The sequence below is a fragment of the Suillus paluster genome, assembly GCF_016628075.1.
Source record: "Suillus paluster strain FC165 chromosome Unknown EDB91scaffold_115, whole genome shotgun sequence".
NCBI lineage: Eukaryota > Fungi > Basidiomycota > Agaricomycetes > Boletales > Suillaceae > Suillus > Suillus paluster.
In genome coordinates this window covers 29,209-54,454 of record NW_024537675.1, presented here as the reverse complement: position 1 = coordinate 54,454, position 25,246 = coordinate 29,209, and the positions used below count along the sequence as shown (strand labels likewise).

At 49.2% G+C, this 25,246-nt stretch overlaps 12 protein-coding genes across 12 annotated transcripts; 7 read left to right on the top strand and 5 right to left on the bottom strand.

Moving 5' to 3' along the window:
- Positions 1-157: 157 nt before the first annotated feature.
- EDB91DRAFT_87491 (P-loop containing nucleoside triphosphate hydrolase protein) lies at positions 158-2,866 on the bottom strand. The gene is made up of 10 exons (XM_041328677.1): positions 2,691-2,866; positions 2,522-2,644; positions 2,394-2,471; positions 2,271-2,342; positions 1,778-2,207; positions 1,403-1,723; positions 1,226-1,341; positions 1,026-1,173; positions 637-977; positions 158-580 (listed from the first exon to the last, which is right to left on the bottom strand). The coding sequence occupies exons 1-10, from the start codon at positions 2,794-2,796 to the stop codon at positions 354-356; spliced, it is 1,962 nt and encodes a 653-aa protein (XP_041170966.1). The 5' UTR covers positions 2,797-2,866; the 3' UTR covers positions 158-353.
- A 588-nt stretch (positions 2,867-3,454) lies between these two features.
- EDB91DRAFT_1265724 (uncharacterized protein) lies at positions 3,455-4,888 on the top strand (the record flags this gene model as incomplete). The annotated part of the gene is made up of 2 exons (XM_041324497.1): positions 3,455-3,829; positions 3,882-4,888. The coding sequence occupies 2 exons, from the start codon at positions 3,455-3,457 to the stop codon at positions 4,677-4,679; spliced, it is 1,173 nt and encodes a 390-aa protein (XP_041170965.1). The 3' UTR covers positions 4,680-4,888.
- Positions 4,711-6,695, top strand: EDB91DRAFT_1265716 (uncharacterized protein; the record flags this gene model as incomplete). The annotated part of the gene is made up of 3 exons (XM_041324496.1): positions 4,711-5,077; positions 5,136-5,491; positions 5,545-6,695. 3 exons carry the CDS (start codon positions 4,711-4,713, stop codon positions 6,346-6,348), a joined length of 1,527 nt encoding a protein of 508 aa, XP_041170964.1. The 3' UTR covers positions 6,349-6,695.
- Positions 6,696-7,334: 639 nt separating this feature from the next.
- Positions 7,335-8,523, bottom strand: EDB91DRAFT_1168014 (uncharacterized protein). The gene is made up of 6 exons (XM_041320080.1): positions 8,188-8,523; positions 7,987-8,127; positions 7,811-7,935; positions 7,752-7,759; positions 7,592-7,702; positions 7,335-7,538 (listed from the first exon to the last, which is right to left on the bottom strand). Exons 1-6 carry the CDS (start codon positions 8,249-8,251, stop codon positions 7,472-7,474), a joined length of 516 nt encoding a protein of 171 aa, XP_041170963.1. The 5' UTR covers positions 8,252-8,523; the 3' UTR covers positions 7,335-7,471.
- A 175-nt stretch (positions 8,524-8,698) lies between these two features.
- On the top strand, positions 8,699-10,681 carry EDB91DRAFT_1239786 (uncharacterized protein; the record flags this gene model as incomplete). Its single annotated transcript, XM_041321903.1, has 12 exons — positions 8,699-8,996; positions 9,047-9,247; positions 9,299-9,368; positions 9,432-9,522; positions 9,583-9,639; positions 9,697-9,776; positions 9,853-9,902; positions 9,952-10,069; positions 10,123-10,202; positions 10,258-10,312; positions 10,358-10,496; positions 10,559-10,681. 12 exons carry the CDS (start codon positions 8,699-8,701, stop codon positions 10,679-10,681), a joined length of 1,362 nt encoding a protein of 453 aa, XP_041170962.1.
- A 33-nt stretch (positions 10,682-10,714) lies between these two features.
- Positions 10,715-12,223, top strand: EDB91DRAFT_87546 (uncharacterized protein). Its single transcript, XM_041328679.1, has 5 exons — positions 10,715-10,865; positions 10,933-11,085; positions 11,166-11,344; positions 11,409-11,912; positions 11,962-12,223. The coding sequence occupies exons 2-5, from the start codon at positions 10,974-10,976 to the stop codon at positions 12,028-12,030; spliced, it is 864 nt and encodes a 287-aa protein (XP_041170961.1). The 5' UTR covers positions 10,715-10,865; positions 10,933-10,973; the 3' UTR covers positions 12,031-12,223.
- EDB91DRAFT_87458 (chorismate synthase) lies at positions 11,824-13,972 on the bottom strand. Its single transcript, XM_041328676.1, has 6 exons — positions 13,639-13,972; positions 13,502-13,579; positions 13,226-13,448; positions 12,894-13,168; positions 12,525-12,829; positions 11,824-12,472 (listed from the first exon to the last, which is right to left on the bottom strand). The coding sequence occupies exons 1-6, from the start codon at positions 13,726-13,728 to the stop codon at positions 12,220-12,222; spliced, it is 1,224 nt and encodes a 407-aa protein (XP_041170960.1). The 5' UTR covers positions 13,729-13,972; the 3' UTR covers positions 11,824-12,219.
- Positions 13,973-14,099: 127 nt separating this feature from the next.
- On the top strand, positions 14,100-14,784 carry EDB91DRAFT_1062125 (uncharacterized protein; the record flags this gene model as incomplete). Its single annotated transcript, XM_041314503.1, has 2 exons — positions 14,100-14,339; positions 14,392-14,784. 2 exons carry the CDS (start codon positions 14,100-14,102, stop codon positions 14,782-14,784), a joined length of 633 nt encoding a protein of 210 aa, XP_041170959.1.
- A 913-nt stretch (positions 14,785-15,697) lies between these two features.
- Positions 15,698-16,986, top strand: EDB91DRAFT_1265712 (uncharacterized protein; the record flags this gene model as incomplete). The annotated part of the gene is made up of 4 exons (XM_041324495.1): positions 15,698-15,719; positions 15,814-16,124; positions 16,183-16,431; positions 16,483-16,986. 4 exons carry the CDS (start codon positions 15,698-15,700, stop codon positions 16,711-16,713), a joined length of 813 nt encoding a protein of 270 aa, XP_041170958.1. The 3' UTR covers positions 16,714-16,986.
- Positions 16,987-18,294: 1,308 nt separating this feature from the next.
- On the bottom strand, positions 18,295-20,028 carry EDB91DRAFT_1167965 (Clp protease-domain-containing protein). The gene is made up of 9 exons (XM_041320079.1): positions 19,786-20,028; positions 19,655-19,726; positions 19,461-19,595; positions 19,401-19,406; positions 19,270-19,342; positions 19,169-19,219; positions 18,965-19,111; positions 18,884-18,916; positions 18,295-18,832 (listed from the first exon to the last, which is right to left on the bottom strand). The coding sequence occupies exons 1-9, from the start codon at positions 19,942-19,944 to the stop codon at positions 18,738-18,740; spliced, it is 771 nt and encodes a 256-aa protein (XP_041170957.1). The 5' UTR covers positions 19,945-20,028; the 3' UTR covers positions 18,295-18,737.
- EDB91DRAFT_1167963 (Di-sulfide bridge nucleocytoplasmic transport domain-containing protein) lies at positions 20,029-21,800 on the top strand. Its single transcript, XM_041320078.1, has 5 exons — positions 20,029-20,841; positions 20,894-20,932; positions 20,968-21,008; positions 21,060-21,268; positions 21,329-21,800. The coding sequence occupies exons 1-5, from the start codon at positions 20,186-20,188 to the stop codon at positions 21,578-21,580; spliced, it is 1,197 nt and encodes a 398-aa protein (XP_041170956.1). The 5' UTR covers positions 20,029-20,185; the 3' UTR covers positions 21,581-21,800.
- Positions 21,801-22,787: 987 nt separating this feature from the next.
- EDB91DRAFT_1167960 (uncharacterized protein) lies at positions 22,788-23,593 on the bottom strand. The gene is made up of 4 exons (XM_041320077.1): positions 23,460-23,593; positions 23,300-23,408; positions 23,213-23,243; positions 22,788-23,152 (listed from the first exon to the last, which is right to left on the bottom strand). Exons 1-4 carry the CDS (start codon positions 23,464-23,466, stop codon positions 23,099-23,101), a joined length of 201 nt encoding a protein of 66 aa, XP_041170955.1. The 5' UTR covers positions 23,467-23,593; the 3' UTR covers positions 22,788-23,098.
- Between the last annotated feature and the right edge of the window lie 1,653 nt (positions 23,594-25,246).

Here is a 25,246-nt window from a genome sequence, read left to right as displayed (position 1 = left end):
GGGCTTGCTGTGTCCCTGCTTTGGTTGATTTGGCTGCCTCGGAAATTATAGCCTAGCCTAACCACAAAAGCGATAATATCGCTAACAGTTGAAAAACGCGTGTTGATGCAGAAGTGGAAGTCGTTAGTGGAGTGGTCCCGGTCTCCACCTGCTGAAAGCTGTCAAGTTTGGCAAAAGTGCCGCATACTGCTTATCTACCACGAAAACTCGACAAATAAAATGACCGCCTAGGCGCCATCATAGTTGCATGTACGAGATGACACGCAATACAGTTCGCCATGTCTTATATAAAAACTAGACCGTTATTTCCATGCGTCCCCGCCAGCACAAGTGTCCGGTCATCCTTGCCAGCACTACTCAAACACTATCTTCGTGGGCGCGGCAGTGATATCATCGCGGAAGAAAGCCCCATATGCAGCATGTCCCTTCTTCTTGATCGTCATCGGGAACTGTTTCAGATTGTCTGCCTGAGTATCGAACCCGCCTTCGCGCAGCACACGTGCAAGCTCTCCTGCTAACGCTCGCTCGTGGTTTTCTCCCGTGAAGAAGGTAATGGATTTACCGGAGCGTCCGCCTCGACCTAAATGGATCAGGCTTCTCAGACTCTGCAACAGAAATAATTAGAATGACACGCACCCGTACGCCCAATTCGGTGGATGTAATCTTCAAGTGTCAGCGGAAAGGTGTAATTTATGACAGCACCAACATTGGGAATATCCAGCCCCCGTGCAGCAACATCCGTGGCCACCAGTAAACCCGTTTCCCCGGTCTTGAACTTTTCAAGAGCATCCATGCGTGCAGTTTGCGACATGTCCCCGTGTAATGCACCGACGTCGTAGCCTGCACGCCTTAGTGACTGTTCAATACGTGTTGCCTCTTTCTTGTAGAGGGCAAAGATCAGGACGCGGGCCTCATCGGAGCCTTTGCGTGACGTTTTCTTATGTGACAGGGCTTTGAGGCACTTGAGAAGCCGATTGCTACCAAACCGTGAGACAAGAATAATGCAAGGACTTAGTGATACGAACTCTTTTTCGCGGGGATCATCAAAGACTTCGACGACTTGCTCAACGCGACTGTTTGCCGTAAGATCATCGCTTCCAACAGTGACTCGAACAGGGTTGTGCTGGAAAGAACTCGCCAATCGACGAACAGCTTCGGGCCATGTTGCACTAACTGAGACGGAAATTAAGTCGGGCACGCGAAAGTGAACAGAAAAAGTGCTCACACATCATGGTCTGGCGCCCTTCCCCTTGAATAGTATATGAAATAATTTTCGTGATATCATTTTCAAATCCTTTATCCAGCATTCGATCAGCCTCGTCTAGCACGAGATAATTCACCCTGTACAATTACCAAGCAATGTCTAAGATGTCAACGTCCCTCTGATCAAGAACAATCTCACCTGCTCAAGTCACATACGCCATCATGAACTAAGTCGATTATGCGCCCCGGTGTCCCAACAACAATTCTCGTGATCTTCCCATCTATGTTCCCATTTGCCAGTGCTTTGACTTGCGCGTCCTTCGGGACGCCACCAAACACTGCGACACTAGCAATGCCAAACGGTGCGCCCAGTGCAGAGAGTGCATCGTGAGTCTGGATCGCAAGCTCACGCGTCGGGGCGACGACGAGTACAGATACTGTACTTTCTTTCTTCTTCGGCTTTTCGGGTAAAGAGATGAGCCGTGCGAGGGCAGGTATGCCAAATGCCAGAGTCTTCCCACTGCATCCAGACGTGAGCTTTAGGTGCAATAGCATGCAAGACCGCAAAACCTACCTTCCTGTCTCCGCAATACCCACTACGTCATTCCCTTTAAGCGCAGGCGGCCATGTACACGCTTGTATTGGAGTAGGCTCTTTAAATCCAGTGAAGGCGCCCCGTAGGCCATCCGGTATATTTAACTGGTCGAACGATATTACGGGTACAACGGCGTCGCCGTGCGTCTGGGTGCTGATGGTGATGTTGTGCTTTCTGAGAAAGGCTTCTGCTTCGGTAGAAGAACATGGTTTTGTTGAGGGCTGCGAGGATGGGGTAGCTAACGTGGGTTGTTGGGAAGTTGCTGCAGTGTCGGCAGGAGTGGATTCCGAATCGCGGTCATGCTTTTTCTTTTTGTGCTTCTTGGAGGGGCTAGGTTTGTCTGTTGAGTCTATTTCTTGCGCGGTATCACGCTTGCGTTTTTTGTGCGTTTTCGAAGCTTTTTCGCCATCTAGTGTTGTATATGTAAGAACGATCGAACGACCGAGTGTGCACTGATCTTGATTGATCTCACCAGGACTTGGGTCAGTGTCACCTGAGCCTTTGGCTTCTTTGTGCTTCTTTTTCTTTTTCTTGTCCTTGGACACTGGATCATATTTACTTCGTAGATTCGAGCGGACGAAACAAGTATGCTTACCAGATGGTGTAGCAACAGCTATCTCGATGGCAGTCTCCTCAGTGTTAGAAACTGACTTCTTCTCATCCTTGACGCGTCCTGTGACGAGTGATAATTATATAGATCATTGTTTAACTGGGGACACATACCTTCTGGAGGATCTACGTCCATCTCCGCATCCTCGGAAACAGCAGCAGCAATAACCTCGGGATCATGAAGCTCCTTGTGTTTCTTCTTCTTGTCTTTTTTGTCCTTCTTTTCAGCTGGCTTGTCTTGATCGGTCAGGAACGATGGGATTGTGATGAACTACGTGCAGACCTCTGGGCTCCTCGCTGGCAGGATCGTCAGGCTTTTTCGCCTTTTTTCGCTTCTTGTCCTTCTTTGGCCTTGTGGGCTCTTCTTGGGGTATTATGTCCTTGGACATGGTCCCGTCTAGATCTAATATGCCTATGAAAGTAAATGAAGAGAGTTGGGTAGTTTTGTGTCCCACGCCTTCAAAAAACTTGCACCGACGCTCCCTGACGAGGCTCCTTATTCTCCATCACTTACAGGTGCGTTTCGGCCACCGAGGGATTTAGCTTTGCGCTCACTGTCTTTCAGCTGGGAGTGGTCCGGTCACCCCAGCTGGCTTAACACAGTATACTTACGCCCTCTCCGATAGACAAGTCAGATCTAGTCAGATGCCAGTTTCATCTTTGGTCACCTCTAGCACGCTGTAGGGTGCAATGTTCATGAATGCACCGTACTACAAGACAGGAGGAAGACATTCCTTCGTTCGCGGCAGTACATGTGTTTTTGCTACTGCATGTCCATTGTCAAGCGCAGCGAATATGTGTGTAACTTTGTCGAAGGTCAAAATCAAGGGCACGTGACCGGACGCGTCCTTGTGCCGTAACGATTTAAAGTTTGGCATTCGGCGGAGGTTTCTGGGTATAAGTAGGTCCTGTGACTCCTGTCGCTATCCCTTCAGCCTCCTCCAGCACTTTTTACCTCGCCACCGCCTTCTCCGTACTTGCCTTTTACACACAGAATTGCGATTTGCGACTTTATCATTGACTTTCGAGCTCAAGTAGCCCGCAGACATGGCCATGAAACATGGCTGCAGAAGCCACGCCCTCATTGTACGCCAGAAAACCCCTCACGCTTGCCCTCACAACGTCCTATTGGGAAGAATCCGTCACCTGCAGGACCTTCGCGACATTCGGACCAGACGAAGGGGGAAAGACGAGCACAATGCCCGCCGGGCAACCAACACCGTTTTTACTAGCATTTTAACCTCCCGCCAACTCGCCCATGGGGAGGCTCCTTCCGAGGACTCTCCGATCTGTTCCCCAAACTCCTTGAAACGACGTCGAGGAATAGCTGGAGCTAGCGAAGCCCCTCCACTAGCCAGAAGATGTAAAGTGGATAGGAAAGAGTCGGTAACTATCCACGCCGGCTATCTGCGTTTGCCATGGGTAGGTCCTTATAAATTTTCCTGGTGACTCAGTCTGAAATTTTTACCGCTAGGATGCGTGGATGAAGGCACAACGTTTTGCGACTACGCGTCAGTCGAACTTCAATCCAGGCGGTCTGGCTCATATGAATATCGGTTCGGACCCCATCATTCACGCCGAGTATGTTCGCCGCCTGCTTCACGGAGAGTTGTATGACGATTACGATGAGACACCCTCCCGTGGCGCTAAACGAGAACGTTCTCATGTTGGATGTAGGAAGGTCAGCGTCGAGAGTTGGAACCCTTCCCCATCCAAGAAAATTCGGATCTCACGACGTCAACGTCGGGAACCACGTCAATACCCCCGCGCCATCCCACTACCAACACATCGACGTCGGAAACATGTCAATCCAGGTGTTGTGCGGAGTGGCAGTGAACGGACCTCAAGGTCACCAATAGATGTGCCTGGCCCCGTTCCTAAGCGCATTCTACCTAGCGACTCGACTCTCCCCGCATGCTCCCAAATGGTTGCCATGCTCAAACGGGCGTCCGCGCATATCTGCGAGATACAGGAACAGGAACGTATCATCCCCAGGACTGTCATATATCAAGAGAGCACAAGCAAACAACCACGGTTCATTGAATTTCCTGCAATGGCGACTGATGACGAACCTTCAATTCGCGCCGGTGGCGCCGATATCGCCACCTCTTCGGCTCCTAGCGTAATTGTCGGTCTGGGCGATTCCTTCAATGCGGTCCCGGTCCCCACGCTTGACATTCAGATGTGTGTACTTTCATTAGCTGACCGGGATGCCGAAATGTTTGCGGCTACTCGATTGAATGACGACCTCCGGAAGCGACACTTCTCCTGATTTTTCTATCGTCAGACACGAAGCTTTCGTCATGTCCGACACGCAGTCTATGTTGATAGACGGTATATCGGCTCAGCCTTCCGTTCCCCCCGCGACTTCTGCTTCATGGACGGACATTATTCCTGCCGATAAACAGGACCCGTATCAACTTCCAATCGGATTGGATCTTTCGTTTTTTGACAACATCGAAGCCCACACGACGACTGATACTTGCGTTTTCACTGGCGAGTCATTTTCCGAGCACGACGCTATTTTTGAGTTTGCATGTGAAGATTATTGCAGTACGTTCTTTTCGAGCTCAGAACAACGGTCGGACGCACCTGGTGTCAAGAACCCAGACAATCGATGTGCGATATCACCGCGGGTTGGCCTTGGCGAGACAGGCAACGACAAGGAGGGTAGTTGTATTCATCAGAGATGTCATTTCCTGCGCGACAAATCCTTCCTTTGAGGCAGTCTCTTCCCAACAGCCAGTCGGCTCTCCCGTGTTATTTTCCAACCACGAGGTTATCGTCGAGTTCGCAAGCGAAGGTTATTGCAGTTCGTTTTCTGAGCAACAGTCCGATGCACCTGGCGGAGTCAAGGAACTAGATAGCCAGATCACGATATTGCCACGGGTTGTTCTTGGTGAGATCAGGGAAAGCAACAATGATGGGCCCGTTGTGTTCACCCGAGATGCCAGTTCCTGTGCAGGTGTTCCTTCGTTTGAGGAGGTATCTCCCAAGGAGCCCCTTAGATCTCGTCCTTCACCAAGAGTCTCTGTTGATAGGCAACTCGCTAACAATTCTTTCTCATTCAAGTTGATATTGGAGGTAAGTGGAGGTGCCTCCGTTGTTCGACTTGAGTCGCTAATGCTTATGAATAGAGTCTGGCGCACAATCCTGAGTCTCTATCGTACATGGTTGAACCATTCCCTCCGCCTTGCTCAAACGTTCCAGCCAACGAGTGCCTTGCCGTAGATGGTGCTTCGACGTCCGGTACAATCATCTTCACCGCTAACGATTCGGTGTTCTCTGCTCTCTGCGCGCTCCCTGTGGTAGACGCTGACTCCGACACGTCCTGTGCCGACCTTACCTTGGTAATAGAAGGGTCGAAATCACCTGTCGCTGCTCCTGCGAAAACCATGTGTCCACTATCAGAGTCAATTCCTGACAATATCAAGGTCATTCATGATGCCCTCCTCGAAGCTGACGTAACGCTTGTCGGCCAAGATAACGCCCAAGGTGACGACGTACCGGAAGTCCATACAAACGATCAGGCCGCCGAGATGTACAATATCGAGTCCGCGTACACCGCATATTTCTTATCGACACCGTGGCCGGCCCCTGGCAGAACCAGATGTAAGGATGGTGGATGGACGACTTCGCACTGCATCGTTCTTGGCGAGGATGGCCCGGGTCCCGGAGATTACGAAGAAGCCGACGCTTTCATCCGGGATGCAATTTCGTGGGCAACAGATTCTTTCTGCCCGACGACGCTTCCCGTTCCTGTTTGTATATCGCAGCCTCCATCGCCCGAGTCGTCGCCCGATTCCCTGGAACCAGTCACAGGCCAAATGATACCAGAAAAATTTGTCGACGCTGATTACGAACGGGAGATAGAATCGCAAGTGGAAGATACGCTCGCTGCTATTATGTTACTCCTGGACGTCGGAGACGGTGATAATTGATCGATTAGTACTGGAGTATAGCGATTACGAGTATCAGGATCCAAAGTATGGTTCTCCCGTTGCATGTACCTTAAGCCCTTTGTTCGGGCTTTCTGGTGACCTGACAAACCCTTAAACCCCTCCCTGGTGTCCGAACGAGTTCGGTCGAGCGTATTCGTACGTCAAGAACTGATGACCTACCCTATTGGCATCTACGGTCCTCACCCGTCGCAAGCTCATCCTCCCATGTAAAAATATCTCCTCTCTGCTTCTGCCTCCTAGAATCTGTCGCGGACTTTCGCATTCATTTTTCGCAGCATCTTGAGTCATACAATCTATACTCGCGCGAACACGAACCACGCGGACGCCGCAAGCTCGTGCCACCGGAGCTCATTCATCTCGCGCCTCACGCTTACTCGTGTGGGCTAATTACATCACATGCTCTGGGGTGGTGAACAGCATCGCCTAAGGGCAGGTGAGTTGCTGCATTGCGACGACAAGTACACATACTGACTTCTCGCTTGTAGTCTATACTTACTTACGTGTTTGCGACGCGTTAATACCTGAGAGCAAGGCCGCAGCTCATGGTCAGTCTCTGAGTTCCTTGTCGTGGCGGGGGCATCAGTGACTACTGCCCGTTGGAATATCATGGACTAACTCTTGTGCTTGTCGAGGTTTCTCATCGTGGCGGAGGCGTTTCTTTGCCTACTGTCCGTCGGAACCTCACAGATCTGCGACTGTTGCTTTCGTGGCTATTACGCTATTGCTCTCTCATTCGACCTTCTACTAACACCGACGCTCACCATGCAGAGGAACGGTGCATTACGACTGGGATTGGACCCTTTTCATTCATATCGATCGATTTGTAGACTGAGTTTCTTCATTCCCTGCGTTTTATGAGTACGTATTGGGACTTGGATCCTACTCTTAGACATAGATTTGTACTGCATTACTTCGGACCTTCTTCCATACATTCGTATGGACACCACTTAGATTTGTACTGCATCATCTTCGAACGCCTTCATATTTACTTTATACCTTGGACTATGTAGAGCAGAATTGTATTTGTAGACTGCACTTATACAATCTGTGTTAAACTTCAACCCGCCTAGTGTCCTACTGGAATAGAAAGTAATCCAAGTGCTCAGTCCACCTTGGCCCGTGTCCTGTAGTAATAGGTAGTGCGACCGATTCCCGCGAACCAGGCAAGTCTTATAGAGTTGTTTGTGAGAACAGTCTGGTGGTGGGTTTGTCGTCGACATACCTTACGCTCAAGAGGAATACCACAAATGTGATGTTGCCATGGGTCATGAGATTCCACTTGCCAAAGGAGTATTTGAGCTCGTCTGGGAGGCCAATAAATGAGGCAGCGATGCTGAAACACGTTGTGGGGGCAAACACTTGCATGAGTATTAAAGACTTACTGTGTTACCTATGATACAATTTGTGAGACGAATGGATACGAATGGTGGAGAGAGCCTACGTCTGCCAGCGCGAGCGCAGTGAAGCTTGCTCCAAGTATACGCTCCTGAGCCTCCGGATTGTTTGGAAGAGCATCTCGGATAGCTCTGAAGACCAGAGACGAAATTAAACCCAGGAGAAGGTAGCCTACGGGTCTATCAGCCTGTCAAGATGGATAAAGTAAACATGAAGATGCACAGTTTCCCAGCTGCCAAATAGCCATAGTGGTCCTGGCATCTAGCGGTCCGGAGGCAGCAGTTGCAGTTGGTATCAACTCATGGTGGAACCAGGAGGCGCCTGGAAAGAACCACGCCAAGACAGCAGGTGATACGGTCGACACTACACGATGACCATTCTGTCGTTTGAACAAAACTGTGAGCGATGAGAGCGAATACTTACCTGGTTCAATGTACAAGAAGAGGGTCCGGTAAAAACTTGGCAAGGCTGGGAAGTTACGGACCATATCGTTAAAAGGCAAGAAAATGGTAGCGCTATGTAACTAGTAGAGTACTTAGCAGATGGCGTGGATACGCGCCGGGTGCCACGGTGTCTTGTCGACTGGCTGTGCACTGCTGACAAGTGTTTCTCTTACAAGTGCTGTTCCTCAGAACATTGATGTCTCAACGTCAAGGGTACTTGAATGCTTAAGTTTGGGCCAGTAAAGCAGTCGCCTGTGTTGCAAGCAAGACGTGACACGTTGGTGTGCCGCATGTGATATGTTGGTTCCGGTCAAGTTGTGTCATTGTTATACTATTAGCGCCAATGATGACCTTACGTTGTCGTATACCATCAAGATCAACTACTCAAGCTCAAGTTCTGGCTCAGCGTTTCTTGAACCTGATCTTCATTATCGTATACCATCCCTCGCTGGCCGTTCTCAACGTGAACTCAGCTGAACGTTTACTGCTGGATGTACAGCCCGGACTCATCTGTGTTCGACCTCCCGTTGCAGTCAGATAATAGCACAAGGACAATACAAGGAACGTGGGATGGACACGATCCAACACTAATAACCAATGGCCATGTCCATTTCCAGAACCAAGTGCCAGAAGCAAGGCACTCAAAACCGTCGTTCTTAGTGATATCCGGCGGTTCAGGCGGAAACTCCGTATGTGCTGCATTCGAAAACGCATGTTACGTTCTTCCGGTCTCGGACGACGGCGGTTCGTCCAGTGAGATAATCAGGGTACTCGGTGGACCATCTATAGGTGGATGACACTTCGTGCTCAGCTTGGGATGTGCTGATACAGAAATTAAGGTGACATTCGCTCAAGACTTGTCAGATTGATCCCTCTCGCTCCTCCCGGTTCGCCTCTCGATGCTGTGCGCACCCTTTTGTCCTACAGATTGCCCTTGAACGTGTCCGAAAGCGAAGCACGTGCTGAATGGCGGAGCATCATCGAAGGTCAAAGTCCTCTGTGGTCGGGCATCCCTAACGATCGAAAGGAGGTCATCCGAGGTAATGCTGATAATGGACGCCAACCGCCGGCATATTGACAGCTTTAATTAGGCTTCCTGGTTTACTTTGAGAACGAGGTCCTCAAGCGAGCACACAAACACTTCTCGTTCTTGAATGGAAGGTTGGTCATAGTTGCCCGAGGCTCGGCAGACTGTTGGTACTGACTCGGACCTACGTTCCACAGCATAGGTAACTACTTCCTGGCAGGCGCGCAGGGCTTCTTCCGGTCCTTACCATCCGCAATATTTTTATTTTCTACCATAACAAATAGCCAGGTGTGTTGGTCATAAGATAGATCAATGAAAGAGCAGCGCATCCCTAAACACGATTTCAAGGCAAACATTCTGCCAGTCATTGTGACGAACCATATAACTACCATTGCAGCGGAATTGGTTCGTGCTGATCTTCAGATCGGTGATGTGATTTGTTCCATTTGATGTGACTTGTAGGAGAATGGCGCAAAGCTGCTGGGCCAATGTGAAATATCGCATCCAGTGACGCCTGCAGCTTCCTCTGACTCAGAGCTGCTGTCTTTGGATCCACTATCTCCCTATTGATGGAATAGGCGAGATCATACCGCAGAATCGATTCAATATTATGTACAGTCAACAAGCCAAGGAAGACGGATATGAGCCTCTCCATTCTCGAATATGCAGTGGGTAACCTTTTCGGGGGTTTGATTCGCGGTGCCCATTTTGCTTCAGGACTCTATTATATTAATGGCTATGGCCATGAAGTGTACCCGAAACCAAACCCTCAATTTATCAAGAACCTATCAACTTCGGAGGTGTTGGTGTACTCATGTGGATCTTTGTGGACGAGGCAAGTACGCGATCGTAGGCACCCAAAACATCTTCCTAATGGAGAATGCTCAGCATCATCCCCTGCCTGGCTCTCCGCGGCGTAGCATCTGCGATCGCGGGATCTCGGCTCCTACGTGTCAAAGTGCTTCTATGTGGGTCATGCGGCACTGTCCGGTCACCTAGACTGAGTGCGTTCATCTCCAACAGTGAACGGCAAGAATGATAGAGAAACAGATGGATACAACGCCGTCGACTATATCAGGTGATTCCTTATTTTGCCCTGGGATCTTGATCTCAAACAGCGCAGAGCTATCGCCTCGGTGTTGAATCCACAGCACCCGCCAAACGGACTAGGGAATGCTCCAACGTATCCGATCTCAGCCTTCATCACACATCTGGTATATCTTAAGGGGACAAAGGTAGAAGTAGACGTCGAAGCCATAACGGTGAGCCGCTCCCTCGTGTTTCCACCCTTGGCCTCCATCAGACTAATCATTTGTACCAACAGACACTCGGTGTCAAGTGTATTTTGGTCGGAAAAACCTCCGAACGCGTTCTTGATCCCGGAGTACCGCAATACGATGCTCCTCTGGTTCGGCAGGCTATGGAGGAGATTTTATTAGGACAATAGTTATTTAAATCACACAACCACTCAATCATATAGACAAATCATTGCTGTATAGGACACTCTTTAATCTTTCTCGGCACTTCTCGCTGCCTGTCTGATAGGCTCAACCTCGACTCCTATAGTACTTGCGGTTTATTGACCCTCTCCGAGTCCAGGTCATAACCTGGTGGATTATAAGCGGCGCCACGTGAGCTAGAAGATATATTCCATTACCTCACTAAATAGACTGCAACTCGTGCTTTCCCCACACACAGCATCCATGCAACACAGTCTGACCATCTCAAATTAAAACCGCATGTCTCCCGCCGCAGCGAGTAGTGCGCTTAAAGCAGAGATGACTGCAATGCAGAACGGCGACAGAACTCATGGTGATACTCAGGGGAATTCAAACAGCCGCGAAATGAAAGGTATGTGAATATAAAAATTCTGCCTTCGTTTCACCTTACGCACTTTACTCCGGATCATCAACCTGACATCGGTTTCTCAGAGGAACCGATGATCATCCCCGCTCAGAATCACAGGCAGGACAAATCCATGGATCTAAGGGAAGGCTCCCGTCATAGCATTACCTTTGATTCCGAGGACGAGGACTATCACGAGAGTACCATCGATTTCCTACGTCGTTCTAAACAAAGACGTTTCTCTGCCGACGGACCTCGACCCTATGTAAGCTTGCACGCTATTACAAGCAATCTGGGGTGCTCAGTTAGCCTCAATGCATTGAACATAGTTAACAGTGTCCGGAGATGACTTTCAGGGTCCTAGTGACCGTTCCAGCCCACGCGTCCACTTTCACTCTCGTGTACGAATAACTGCTGGTGTGCGTGGACACAGACGGCTTTCTGATGGACTGCCGTCTGCTGCATCGTCAATATCGGGTTCGCCTTGTTCATCCATTTCTGCACCGTTGCGCTCTCCGAATGCCGCAAGTTCGAAAGGATGGGGCCCACTAGGGCAGCGAGTGAGTATTCTGGCATCACAAAGCTATGCTTCGGAGCCATCATTACCCACTGGTCGGCGGAAAACACGACCCAAAATCAAGCCGTCGGAACCGCATCACAGTCCTGTGAATGAACACACCCCACTCTTACGATCCCCTTGCAGGTACTCGTATGCAAGAGGGTATAACGAAGATGACGTGGTGGATGAAGACGTGGAGAGGGAGCGTGAGCGGCGAGAACGTGTGATAGATGAAACCTTCGGCAAGTGGCCAGGGAGACTATTGAACCGCCACGTGAGGAGCCAAGTTACCTACGCAGCGTGGATTGCTCATGTTCTTTTAGTGGTGGTGGTGGCAACTTGAGCCACTTGTTTGCTGTCTCTGTGTTGATTGCACTGACGTCGAGGATTGACATCAAAACTCCGCGCGAAATCTCTTGTTCTCACTCAAGCATGTCAATATGTTGGCATACCCTTTGCTTTAGTGCTACTTTCGGTCCATCTACAGACTACCTTGTATACTAGCATCACATTATATCCAATATATGCTTGTTGAAAGATATTGGTCTATATCCGCTATCGAGATCCTTGTTCTATTATTATCATTGCGATGGCATCACCATGGTGGGTGGGAGCGTTGTGATGGGAGGGAGCATCTTAGCAGCAGCCCCGCGCGCGCTTTGAATGAGCAACTGGTCCATGATGACAATGGCTGCCATGGTCTCAACGATGGGAACAGCACGCGGGACAACACAAGGGTCGTGACGCCCGCGAGCAGCGAGTGTTCCTGGTGTACCATCATACTGTGCCGTGCGTTGTTCTTGCGATATGGTCGCAGGTGACTTGAATCCAATCCTGTAGTAGACAAAAGTGAGTCAAGCATAACTTGAGAGGCGGAATTCCGTACCTGAAGTAGATGTCTTCGCCGTTGGTGATGCCTCCCTGGATACCACCACTCCAGTTAGTTGTAGTACCGAGTTTACCGTTTTTCACGATAAAAGCGTCATTATGCTTGCTTCCGGGAACCTCAGTTCCTCTGAAGCCTGAACCAACCTCGAAAGCTTTCGTGGCAGGAATTGACATCATAGCTTGTGCAAGTTTCGCTTCGAACTTGTCGAAGACTGGCTCTCCGAGACCTGACGGGACATTGCGAATGACGCACGTTACCGTTCCACCGATAGAGTCCGAAGCCTCTTTGGCACGGATGATGCGCTTTTAATGACGAGCAGTCGGTTACTGATTATGACGGGCATCACAGGGAAAAAACATTGCTCACCTTCGTCATCCGTTCTGCAGTTTCTGGATGAGGACAACGTGTGATGTGCTTGTCAACCTCTTCTCGAGTAATCGTGGCTAGTAATTGTCTAAACTCGGGTGACAACGCGTCTGCCGCGTCATCGTTGTCTTCATCTCCATCCACTGGCGCAAGCGATGGCGGAGCCACGTTGGAAGGTAGGTGGATCTTGCCAACTGAAGAGACGAACGCGACGATTTCAATGCCATACACCTGTTTGAGGTATCTCTCGGCAATGGCACCCGCTGCAACACGACCTATGCAAAACAAATCGAATCAGACTCCGAGCAATGTCCCAGATGGAGTGAATTTACCAATAGTTTCACGTGCACTGCTACGTCCACCTCCACTGCTAGCCTTCACACCATACTTTTCGAGGTAGGTGTAGTCCGCATGACTGGGGCGAGGGTACAAATCGGTCTCAGAATAATCCTTCGGGCGTTGATCCTCGTTCTTTACGAGGAGACCGATGGGCGTTCCAAGGGTGACACCGTGCTCGATGCCAGATTGCACATGCACAAGGTCCTTCTCATCTCTCTATCGCAGACTTTGGGGTGAGCATATCAGACAGAAATAGAAAAATTCCTCACAGGAGTGGTAAGATTACTCTGTCCTGGTCTTCTGCGACTCAGCTGCACCTGAATATCTTGTGCAGACAGCTCTAGTCCCTGCAGTATATCCTTCAGCATGAACTTGGGTTTAAGTTATGTACTGAGATGACTCTTACCGGAGGACAGCCATCGATGATTGCACCTACGGAGGCACAATGGCTCTCACCGTAGGTAGTGACGCGGAAAAGGGTTCCAAAGGTCGACATTACTGGTAGGAGACAAGAGGTAGAAAGCGAGGAAGAAATATGAGATAATCGTATGAGATTATTAATCTCTCTTTATCTACGTCTGGCAGTAAGGCTCGGTATGGCAGTACTTAACCGAACTACTCGCGATTAATGACGCGTTAGGCTAGTTTTAGGCCGTGATACGCCTATGCGCCCGTACTAGCACAGCAGAGCCTCGGTCGGACGAGTTGTTAGCTGTTGCTTAGTCTAAGGTCGCTAGTGCAACAGCTTTAAGCACTAACCGAAAAGATAAAATGATAAGCGCGTGGGAACATCTCTCATGGTTTATGTTGTAGATCTGTTTAAGTTCGCAGTTCTAGTCATCGTCCGCCTACTTTGCAAACGCTAGCATGTCTACGTCAGCCACAATATCAGCAAACGCTGGTTCGACATCGGGCTCACGTTCGCGTCCTCAGGCTCGCAAGAAGCCAAACGACGATGCAGCCTACTTTGGAGTCACAGGGACAAAAAGACAGGCGGCGGACAGGGCAGAGGGAGAGCCACGCGTAAAGAGAAAGAGAGTAGAACACGGCACTGCAGTCAGCAGAAGGGCGGAAAAGGCGAATACAGATAACGACCTCAAGAGCTCGGTGAGAGCAATCCGTGACACCAGCTACCATGACACTGACACCTTCTCGTTAGACTGACTTCAAAAACATGCCAACCGCAGGGCTCTATCGTTATCTCTCCCATTTCAATTTGATTCCACCCGTATACCCATCACCCCTGACTGCCGCCGATCCCCCTTCCCCGGATTCCCTTCTTGACCCTGTACGGCAGAATCCACGAGGCGTCAGTCCATTCGCAATCCCCCCTTCTGGAAACAGGTCAAGGAGAGATCCGAAAGATCAAAACCGACGACGAAGCTCACGGTTACTGGAGGAAAACGAGTGTCGCACGCCCATCTTGGCGGACGTTGCTGAGTTCCAAGCAGTCCTCGTTGCCATTGCAGAGAGACATTTCCAGGACCATATGGTCAGTGAAATAGACACGCTGGCGTCGTTCATGGTTAAAACGTCAACTAAGTATGATTAGGACGCGTCTACCGTGTAATTGGTACCCTGTTAATATACCCCTTCAGCACAAAGTGACGGTGACGGTGTATTTTGTGACCCTGCCGACCAGACTCATTCTCCGCGGCTGTCAAATTTTCTGGATGTATGAGATGTTTCCAAACTCGATGACAGTTTTTCGCAGATGTCTTCTGACTCGGACTGCTTTACGCTCGTCTTATCAGATCGCGGCGGTTGCTGACTAAACTCTGGTACAATGACCCGTGGTTATTAAATTTTCTGGGCGTTACAAGTCCCGGTCTCCTTGACTCTCCCTCGAGGACTTTTGGGCTCAACGTTTTCATTATGTCGATCTTATCAGACAGCGGTTGCTTGTCTTGTATTGCTTACTAAGCAGTTGCTAAACGACCCATGCCATTGTTGCGATGTCGGTAACCCTAATTTGGCAGTGAGTCTGCTTCCCCACACTGTTTCATTACGATCCTTTGGCTTACTTTGGAGCACTTTCTTCAATGCTTGCTGGAATTTGACGCTGCCGAATGGCTGTCGCGATGGTGTCGTGGACTTTGTCTTTCTGACCCCCAATGCCGCTCGCTGCAGTTCCCGTGGTGACCTTCAAAGCTAGGAGCATGCCATCTGCAACCTGGAATTTCATACTGTCGCGGTATAAATGTCAGACCGTTCTCTTATTTGTCACATCGCCTTTTCTCTAGCAGCCGTGCTGCTTTTTTGTGAGTGTGTTGCCCTTTCCTTTCCTTCGTTTTGGAAGACGATGAACGCGAGAGCAGATTTATAGGATCTTTCTTCTGATCATTTGTTTACGGCTTCCGCGAAGCCTGTTGTACATTTTATTCGACCATGAAGCTTTCTTTTCGAGTTCTTGTTGCCCTCCCTGCTCTTGCCACGCTGGTCGCTGGCCTCACCTATTCGTGGTAATGGAAAGCAGCGGTGGTGGCGGTAGGTAATAGGCACCAATGACCCCCAGACCTCCCTGAGTATGTATCCTTTACTGTTTTTTTGTGGCATGCCGTCCTCATTTTTATTTCTTCAGCTCTTGACCCCGCGGTCATCGCGACGGGCTTCCAAAACAATGGCCAGGGTCAACCTGCTGCTGGCCAGGTCGCGTCACTCACCTCGTCGAATAACTTCATCAACTTCTGCTTGACCGCCCCCAATCAGCCGATCACCAATGGCCAGCAGATCACTGGTGGGTCCTGCAACCCCGCACCTATGGGTTCCATCCCCTCCACGGCGAACATGCCCTCCGCTAAGTTCACTAACCCGAAGAACCTCGATGTTATCCCGCCAAACCAGGCGTTTACCGTCTCTCTCGCTATTCAGGGCATGGAGACAGGCCATTTTGTTAATGCCCAACAAAATTACTTCTCCGCACCCCAGCAGCTAAACGGACTAAGGGCAGATCCAGGGGCACTCCCATGTCGTCATCGAGCAGCTGAGCTCACTCACACAGACAACACCGACCGACCCTAGCAAGTTCGCGTTTTTCAAGGGCCTGAACGACCCTGCGAATAACGGCATTCTCACCGCGGACGTGACGAATGGTCTTCCTGAAGGGACATACAAGATCTCGACGATCAACAGTGCCGCAAACCACCAGCCGGTCTTGGTGCCCATCGCACAGCACGGATCTCTTGATGATGTAGTCTACGTGTGTTCATTCCCGCGACACATGTTTGCCATGTACTCATTACCCATTTAGTTCACTGTCAGTAACAACGCCAATACCAACGGTGCCGCTGCCAGTTCTGGAGGTGGCTCTGCGGTGTCCTCAACAGCTACGGGTGGAGCAGCAGCCGCGACAAGTTCTGCTCAAGCTGGCGGAGGCGGAGGACAAGGAGGAAATGGAGGAAACGGGCAAGGTGGTAATGGCGGTGGCAGGGGTGGAGGCGGCAATCGTCGCCATTTCCTTGCTCGCAACAACATGCATTAGTAGTGAAGGTCATAGTCATTTAATGGGTTCGTCACTTAATGGGTTCGTGCAGGAGGTGCTAGGATCTCTGTCCTGCATCATTTGGTTTCTCTCAAAAAATCCCTTGTAAGGTTTATTTTTCGCTGATTGTGCCGGCGTTCTCCTGTATCCCTATCTGTAGCGTCACCCGCTCTATATCCGCGAGTTGCGGTATTTTTTGTACTTTCAAGTAGTCGGTCTAGCTAAAACTAGAATCAAGCACGGGTTGGACCTCCATTGCTTCCATGAGATCACAGCTGTGGAGATTATTGGTATCCGATTGCATCAATCAAAATGCAGAGACACGAGAAGCTATATTGAGCTATCTATTGAGCACACTCTCCATAGCATTGGCTCTTCCATTTGATCCTTATGCCACCCAATGCCTTTGAAGGAGATCACTGCCCCTGCTTCAATTAATATGAAGTGCTTGACGCCAGTTTGCTTCATATATTCAGCCACGCACCAATGGTCTGCCACTGAGCGGCGTGATAGTTTCATCTCATCTCGTCACATCTTAGACATCCCTAGCACACGCCACCACCGCGAGACTGGCCAGAGCAGTCGCTCCCTTAATCAATCGTTGTCGGTCTGATCCGGCGGGATGATCGGCAAGAGCTTGAAAGGCAACAAGGTGGCTGAAAGAGTTTCATGGGCGTGCATGTGCTCAGAGCCACATAAACCAAGCTTTTATATACGAAATAGATCATTGTTCTGATGGGACTGGTTATTTGCAAAGAGGTTATCTATGAGGAATCATCGACGGAAGAGGGCATCCGCTTAGCCATATATGCCTTCGATGACAGACTCAGACGCTCGAACCCATCCCTTGGTCTCTCCCGCCTATTCCTGTGGCCCGATGGTATCCGCATCAGTGGATCGTGTGTGATCCCAAAGGATCACTCCGAAGCGCTCACACAAATGGCTGTGCTAAAATATCGGTGAAATGTTGATAAGGCATTCGATCTGAGATCGCATGTGTGCCTTGAGGTCGAGCTCGCCGAAATGATAGAAGACTTGCTTGCTGCGGCGCACGCACACGAGCATGGGATGCTTGAATAGGCACAACCTGATATAGCAAAGGCTATTTAGCATTCCCTCATTCGATGGTACTCACCGGGTGCAATTATTATGGGGAACATCCTGTGATTTATCAGTGTTAATCTTGGATGAGCTACATATCCTATCACGGATGATACAAGACAGTGTGGGCAAGAAGGGCAAGGCCGGTTAAGGAGAGGTCCAGGTCCCGACACGTATCCCACACGTCGAGGATCCGCACAAGCTGCGAGAAAGTTACACGATACGCACAATTCGGTGTGTCCATTTGAAGCTTAAAGAACTCTTCCGGGAATTGAGATTAATAAATGAGAGTACATATGGCTATCATCCGATCGAAGTGACTGCGCGTTGGTGCATGTTCAGTTCATAGGGGTTGTCTCGAGGCCACGAGAACGTGGGGAACATTCCGGTACGACCTGATTGAGAGGATCAATGATTTCCTTCACAACCGTTGGTCTCCGGTACCGAGGGTGCATGTGATTTGAGAGTACATCAATATATGTCACTAGATCTTTTAGACCGGCCATGACGAAGTCACTACTGTTGTTAGTTTACGCAAGGGGTAATACTCAATGAAGGGTATTACGCCGCAACACAACATGTTGGCGCCAGGAAGCCAGGTAGATCGATCAATTGGGACACGCTGACCTGGGAATTTACCCTTGATATGCCGATCAGCACAAAGGATTCTGGAAACGGGGATCTGCGGTCTGATGCCTTTCACAATGGAGGTAGGCGTATTCAATACTGGTACACAAAGTTCAGGGGAAGTGGTCCATCTAGAAACTTACAACAATGCCTGTATCAGTCCATTTCACATGTAAGGAAAGTCATGCTATCCTACCCCATCACCAGCGAAGATTACACGGGCGTAGAAAAGACTACAAAAAGGGCAAAAGGGGCTTCCATTGCCATTCATCGCGCCCATCGGGAGTAGAAGGGCTTTAAGTTCGTGTATCATGCAGATTTGAATCGCTTTCGGAACTTGGTCTTTTCTCCAGAATGCCATCAACAATCCCAAAGTTAAGAGCTTCTTGTGCTAAAAATGTTCTATGAGAGGGCCGTCGTCATTAAACACGAGGAAACTTGCCCGTCATAAAATAATCTCGCTCCAGTGCCGTCTCTGAACAAATGTTAATATGTCACCTGGTGAAGGAAGGGATGAGCCTACCGAAACGCTCCAGTCCCGATGCTTCACTCTCCTCTGCTTTGGCACAATGTTGCTGATATATAGTTGTCAGTAGATGTCTCACGCGCAAAATTTCCTTGGCGTGAATTGCAATGTCAGAAGCCTGTCCAGAAGCGCCTCCAGAAGGCTCTGCGAGCGAACAATAACGGTTAAGTTATGTCCACCGCTGCCAGTGTGTTCACTCACGGTGGATCATGATACTGGCATTAGGAAGACAATGACGCTTTCCCTTTTCACCTAGAGTGCCGTGATATGTTTTTCAAATAAAAAACCTCCGAAGGACATACCCGCCGCCAATAAGAGGGATCCCATGGAGCATGCTTGTCCCACACAATATGTGTGTATCGGGGAAGAAACGTACTAAAAGTAGACAAGTAGGCGTCAGGACGCGAACAATGTCACCAAGGGGATCTCAAACCTGCATCTTTGAGATGTTAGATTAGCTGACACAACAACCGAGACCAAAGGGAACTCGTACTGTATCATATATAGCTAGTCCTGCGGTCACGCTTCCTCCAGGGGAGTTGATGTATAGGTGTATTGGTTTAGAGGAATCTTCCGCTTCAAGAAATAAGAGTTGCGCAACAGTCAGGGCTGAATCTGTATCCCGTATCTGGAAGGCCAATGAGATGAATTAATTCAGCCCGAGGCTTTGAAGAACGGCAAACATACAGGTCCATATAACATTATTACACGTTCGCGCAATAGGCGGGAAAAAATGTCATATGATCGCTCGCCCCTTCCCTGCACGCACAAGGTAGGGTGCTAAGCTGGAGACAACCGAAGAATGCAGGGTTGCTTACTGTCTGTTCAATGACTATGGGCACGAGGTTCGCTGATGGAGGTCCCCATGTGCTGGAAAGATGGTGTAATGTGCGTGACGACGGTAGTAAGCCTGCCCTTGCCTGACTTCTAGTTGTAACTAGTACTGCCCTCCAAGCGGTGCTCATTGCAGACGACATTGAGCTCGGGGATGACAACCTCAGTGTCCACCACGTGATGAAAAGAAATGAGCGTGATGAGTGTGACGTTCAAGTTTGTAAATGCGTGACACACGCGTCTCTATCACGCTCGACGTGTTCCAACTTGCACCTAACCGTCTGCAGTGGCTTCCTCAGGCCTTTTGCACCTCGTTTAACGACATTTGGTTTCACAACCCGCTCTGAAAGAGCAGCGGTATACTTCAGCTGCATCTGTGACGTGATGAATTCTCGCCTGCATGTGCAGCGATCGACGGAAGCTCCAATGGACTTCCAGTTTACGTCTCGACCAAGCAGTAATACAAAGCCAGTCTGGGCCTCTAATAACGACTTAAATGCCCCCCGAAAACGTGGTTTTTCATCTTGTTTTCTTCCTAACCGAACTGACAAGTTTCAGGCCCATTCGATGACCTTGAACCCACAAACCCGGGCATTTCCTCATCCACCTCAAACTCCTATGTTTGGAGAAAATCACAACGTGCCATTCATTTTTCAAGCTGCACCACCGCAGACTCCTCCAGTGCACGCATGGGCGCCCCCCGTGAATTTCTCACCTCAGAAAGCATTTCCTCCTCAGGAGCTGCACGATGTGGATATGTCCGAGCTTAGCCCTCATAAACCCGAGGCTTCTGAGAAAGAAAGTGGGAGAATAGTTGCCACAGGGGCGCTCAGAAGAGTTTTCAACTCGAGGCAGAGGGCTCGTACGAAAAGCCATCATGCTGTATCATTACGCGACGACCCGGGGTACGGCAGCGAGGAAGAAAGTGATGGCGATACAGATCATGTGGGGCCTGTGACACAAAATACGTCAAACCACTACACCCTCAACATGCCGTCTGCCCCGGCACCGCAGTCAGACATGCCACAGGTCCTGCTAGGGTGAGGTCGTTTGCATTCCCACCCTCCGAGTACGCTAATCATGTTTCCCAAGCTATTTACAGTTCTTTTTCAACCTGTCACTGGTCATGGTGTTTCTTTATCTCCTCGTGCAGTTCATTCTCACAGTCAACGTGATGTTGGACACCGCATCTCAGAATACTCGATGGGTATGATCTTCATCCCGGTTGATGCGTGTGCTGAAATGAATTATTCGTCAGATATTGTGCAAGAGATCGGCATGTGTGCCACGCAATACAGGAACAACCTATGCGAAAGCAACCCTGTGCCTGCCATGATCCAACAATGTGCATCTTGGAAAACATGCATGGATCGCGACCCCGCCACGGTTGGCCGTGCTCGAGTAGGTGCGGAACTTATTGCTGAAGTTGTAAATGGCTTTGTGGAGCCCATCAGCTGGAAAACCTTGGTTAGTACATGGGAGTCCCTGCCGATCAATGTGCTGTGCTGATTACATATTTGTGCATAGGCTTTTACGTTGACGTCACTATCTTTTTTGACGGTCTTTATCAACTCCTTATTCTCGCTGTACCGGTCGCGTCACGAAGCTGCCCATTCTTCGCGAGCGTATGCAGTTCCGCCAGTACCACAATTTCCTCATCATTACCTCCCTTCTGGTCCGACACCTCGGGGATCTGGGTTCGGAAATAGTGACAATATGACGGAAGATGCGCCTCGCAGAAGACGTCTAGAAGGCGGACAGGCGATTAAAGTAAAATGACGGTTTCTTTTCTCCATTATTAAATCTATGGGGCACGGATCATTGGAATGCATAGTATAGACCCACATCAAGCATTTTTATTATTTTTCATGAACGTTCCGATCAAGTCTGGTCCAGAGTGGGATTAATGCGCTGCGATCACTGATTTCGGCTGAAGAGCTTATACTATAGGTTAAATGTACTAGTGAGTTTCTCTTCGTACCGCTTAGTAGAATGAGCCTAGTCTTGGTAGACGTTTTTGGACACGGAGAAAACACTGGCGCGAACACTTGGTCACTCGGCGGATTCATCCGCTGTTCCTAAAATGTCGGGTGTCGAGACCACAGGATGTCACCCCGAAACCGGAAACTTGGCCAGCCGATGAGGATAAGCCAAATTGTCTGCTCTAACATCTCAATGATAGTTCCTGGAAAGAGATGTCTGCCCCTGAGGTAAAAGTTGAAGGCATGATCGGAACAAGACTACTTCTGTCCACCCACGGTGAGGACTCAGGATGGCTATCCGTCAAGTGTGAACCTGCCATGGGAACGTTAACAAGGTTTGGCATGCAACGACCATTTGAACTAAATTGACCGCATGTATTAAATAGGCATAATGGTTCCGTATCTGGTCAGTTTCGGTTTCGTGATCTGATCGCTGATAGCTCGCGTGTGTAGGAAGGTTTAAATACCCAGGGAGATGATCCAGGGCTGCCTAAGCACAGAAGCCATTTATGTAAAGATGAGTCATCGTATCGCTAGATTTGAAAAGCCAACTTTTGACATGCCGGTGACCCGGAGCCCGTCCTCATGGTATATATAGCGTTCATTTGATTGACGGCACATCTTCAGGTAAGAATGTGGGGCATCCGAGGGCCCATCTACCCGTCTGACAGTTCAGAACGTTCAGACAAGGGACCTCCCCTTGTCAACAGTTATGTCTCCTAGCTGTCATCTTCGTCATGAAACCTAATAGGTCAGTACAGCATTAAAATTAATATTTGATACCTCCGCCATACCAAGATCCGAATCTCCCGAGCCCAGCCCAGACTTTCAAAACACCAATCGGAATTGCTGGGGCCGTTTTAGGGCCTTCTATGGACTGGGGGAATTCTGAAGTCTAACGTGTCTGACTAATCGCCGCAATGATCTTATCGTGCGATTAGCTCATGTGGCGTGTTGAGATGGTGCCGCAAGACTCAACCAGTGGAACGGACTTCGAGCGTTGCGATGGAGCTCCTGATTCTGATGCATTGGATTTTCATCGTTTCTGATTGGATACTAAGAGCTGCACGCAAGTACATAGTTGAGATTTGATATATCTGAGTCCAAAATCAATGTACCCATCGCATAAGTGTCGCAGCCCGGCGCATGGATGATACGATGAAAATAATGCAATATCAAAAAGCTATGCAAGTAAGGCAACAGTGTCGAGGAGGATATCAACAGATAGATGCTCCCACCAAAAGTCTCCAAGTTCCAACTGATAACAATCGGAGACCATGGTCAGAATCTAAGGAGTCCTGACCATAGGCTCGTGTTATTTATTCGATTTTGCTCCGTTTGCTTCTGCAGCCTTCTCTTCGTCTCGTTTCTGCGATCAGTAAAGTGAGCCGAACGATACGAGGGTAAAGGTAACAACTATAGGTCATGCCTTCTGCTTCGCTCTTAAAATTTCTGCGTCACTGGAAGGTACAGATGTGAGGTCGTCTACTTGAACGATACGAAAAGTGACACATACGCCTCTTTGCGCTTTGCCAGCGATGTATTACTTTCTTTGGCTTTGGATTTATTCGCGACAGCCTGCTTCTTGGCAGCCTTCGCCCGATCCATCTCTCGTTGGTTTCCTCCTACGACATGATCAGTAACTTAAATGATATCGCAAAGAAAAAAAGACTCACGAGTCATCGTAGTTGGTGTACTTGTTCTTTGCAATTAACGTCCCTGGTGTTAAAGCAAGGGTTCTGCTAAACACCGACAAACAATTGCGTGTAAGAATATTTGGTCTATATTTGATTTGAAGCTTTCCCTGGACCTTTCAAACCTCCGAGACACCGCAGCACACCCAGTACCACGTTTATGATCATCATATCACATCTCTGGCGCCTGAACGAAAGAGGCAAATGATGCCATGAGCCTTTTCATATCTGTCTAATGACCACGGATCTTCCCTTCACGCACGCTTGTCTATCTTTGGTGTCTCAGTGACTCACTTCCCTGCCCGGGCAGCCCTATTTTCTGGAATCATTGCGCTTGCCACAGCGTTTAGGGCTCGAAGTACATGTTCGATTAGGAAAGAAATCCTGTGACCACGTCTCATAATTAGAATACAAAGAGACATTCTCGTAATTACTACGATAGTCTAGTCTGAGGACACGATTCTCTGTTCTCGATTGGTTTTGTCTTTCAGACGTGCTGATTACGAGTTATCGGCTATCTTTGGAATTACTCGTGTCAAGTAAGCTTCTCAGAGGGGTGATTCAGATTGCAACGTCACATCGCACGATGACAGTATGTATGTCAAGAGTTCGCAAGTATTACCCCATGTTCTCACCTACAGGCAGACCGTCTGCGCTCAGCGCCACAGCAATCACTCTAATTTTCAGGGTCTGGCTTTTGCCGACGAACATAAGGTTTGCCTCTTTGGGAGTAACATTGTCTTAAGCAATAGTGTATGATGTACTAGACGTATTTTCAAATGGTGAACGATGTCGCGCGGAAAGTTACCAAGTCTATTGAATCGGCACGCAATGTGAATCCTATTGCCAATAGTAACGTACACCAGACATCCCCAATTGCGACTGAGAGTCCTTGACTGCCGCGATGTTGAGTGACCTACCCGAAGTGTGCGGCAAAGTAGAGGATGTTATGTTCTCCGAGTCGGCAATCGCTTGGAGGTCTCGATTCGTCGAGACTTTAGTATCTTCTTCCCGAAAGGATGGCTGGCTGCTGCGATATTATCCATCATTTGGAATTGTACCCCCTTCCGTACGATCATATTGAGATCTTGCATGATCAGCTGACTCCGAGAATCGAGAGCACAACACTCAACAATCACATTCCCTCGATCGATGCAGTGCTGCGCGGAATTGAGACATGTGCCCGTGTTCCAACTTAAGAACCGGTCGCGAATAACCAATAGCGCACCACCTATGCTGCATCAGAAAGCCAAGAAAGGTCATTTGTAACCTTCATTAACGAGGTCATGTGTTCAAAACCCCAAGATGAGTCTTTTCCGAAATCAAAGGAGCTTCAAGGTGTACATAGATGAATTACATGAATGACTGCACGATCGAGGGCACGGAGCTTTGGACAAGCAAGTGAATCGATGATGGACTGGCAGCTGTTACTTTGTCACATGACGAAGTCTCCCTAGGGAACGTCATCTTGAGGATTCGGTGAGCCGTTCTATCTGCCTATTTTAGCACGGTGGATGATCAAATTTCAAACTTGGCCATAACCACTTTAAAGAACCGCTATCACTGAGAAGACCGTGGGTATATGCAGGCATACATTCGTGGATATCATTTCATCTCCCGCGGACTTGATCAATCTAAACGAATCTAGTCGGGTGCAATCTGCATGTGCTTGTAAGCGGTGTATGCGTCCCTGCAATCAACAGCCACTCAACCTGAACCATGTTCAAATTGTAACATGTTTGCCGTGACCCTGTGCGCCGCCGCTTGGT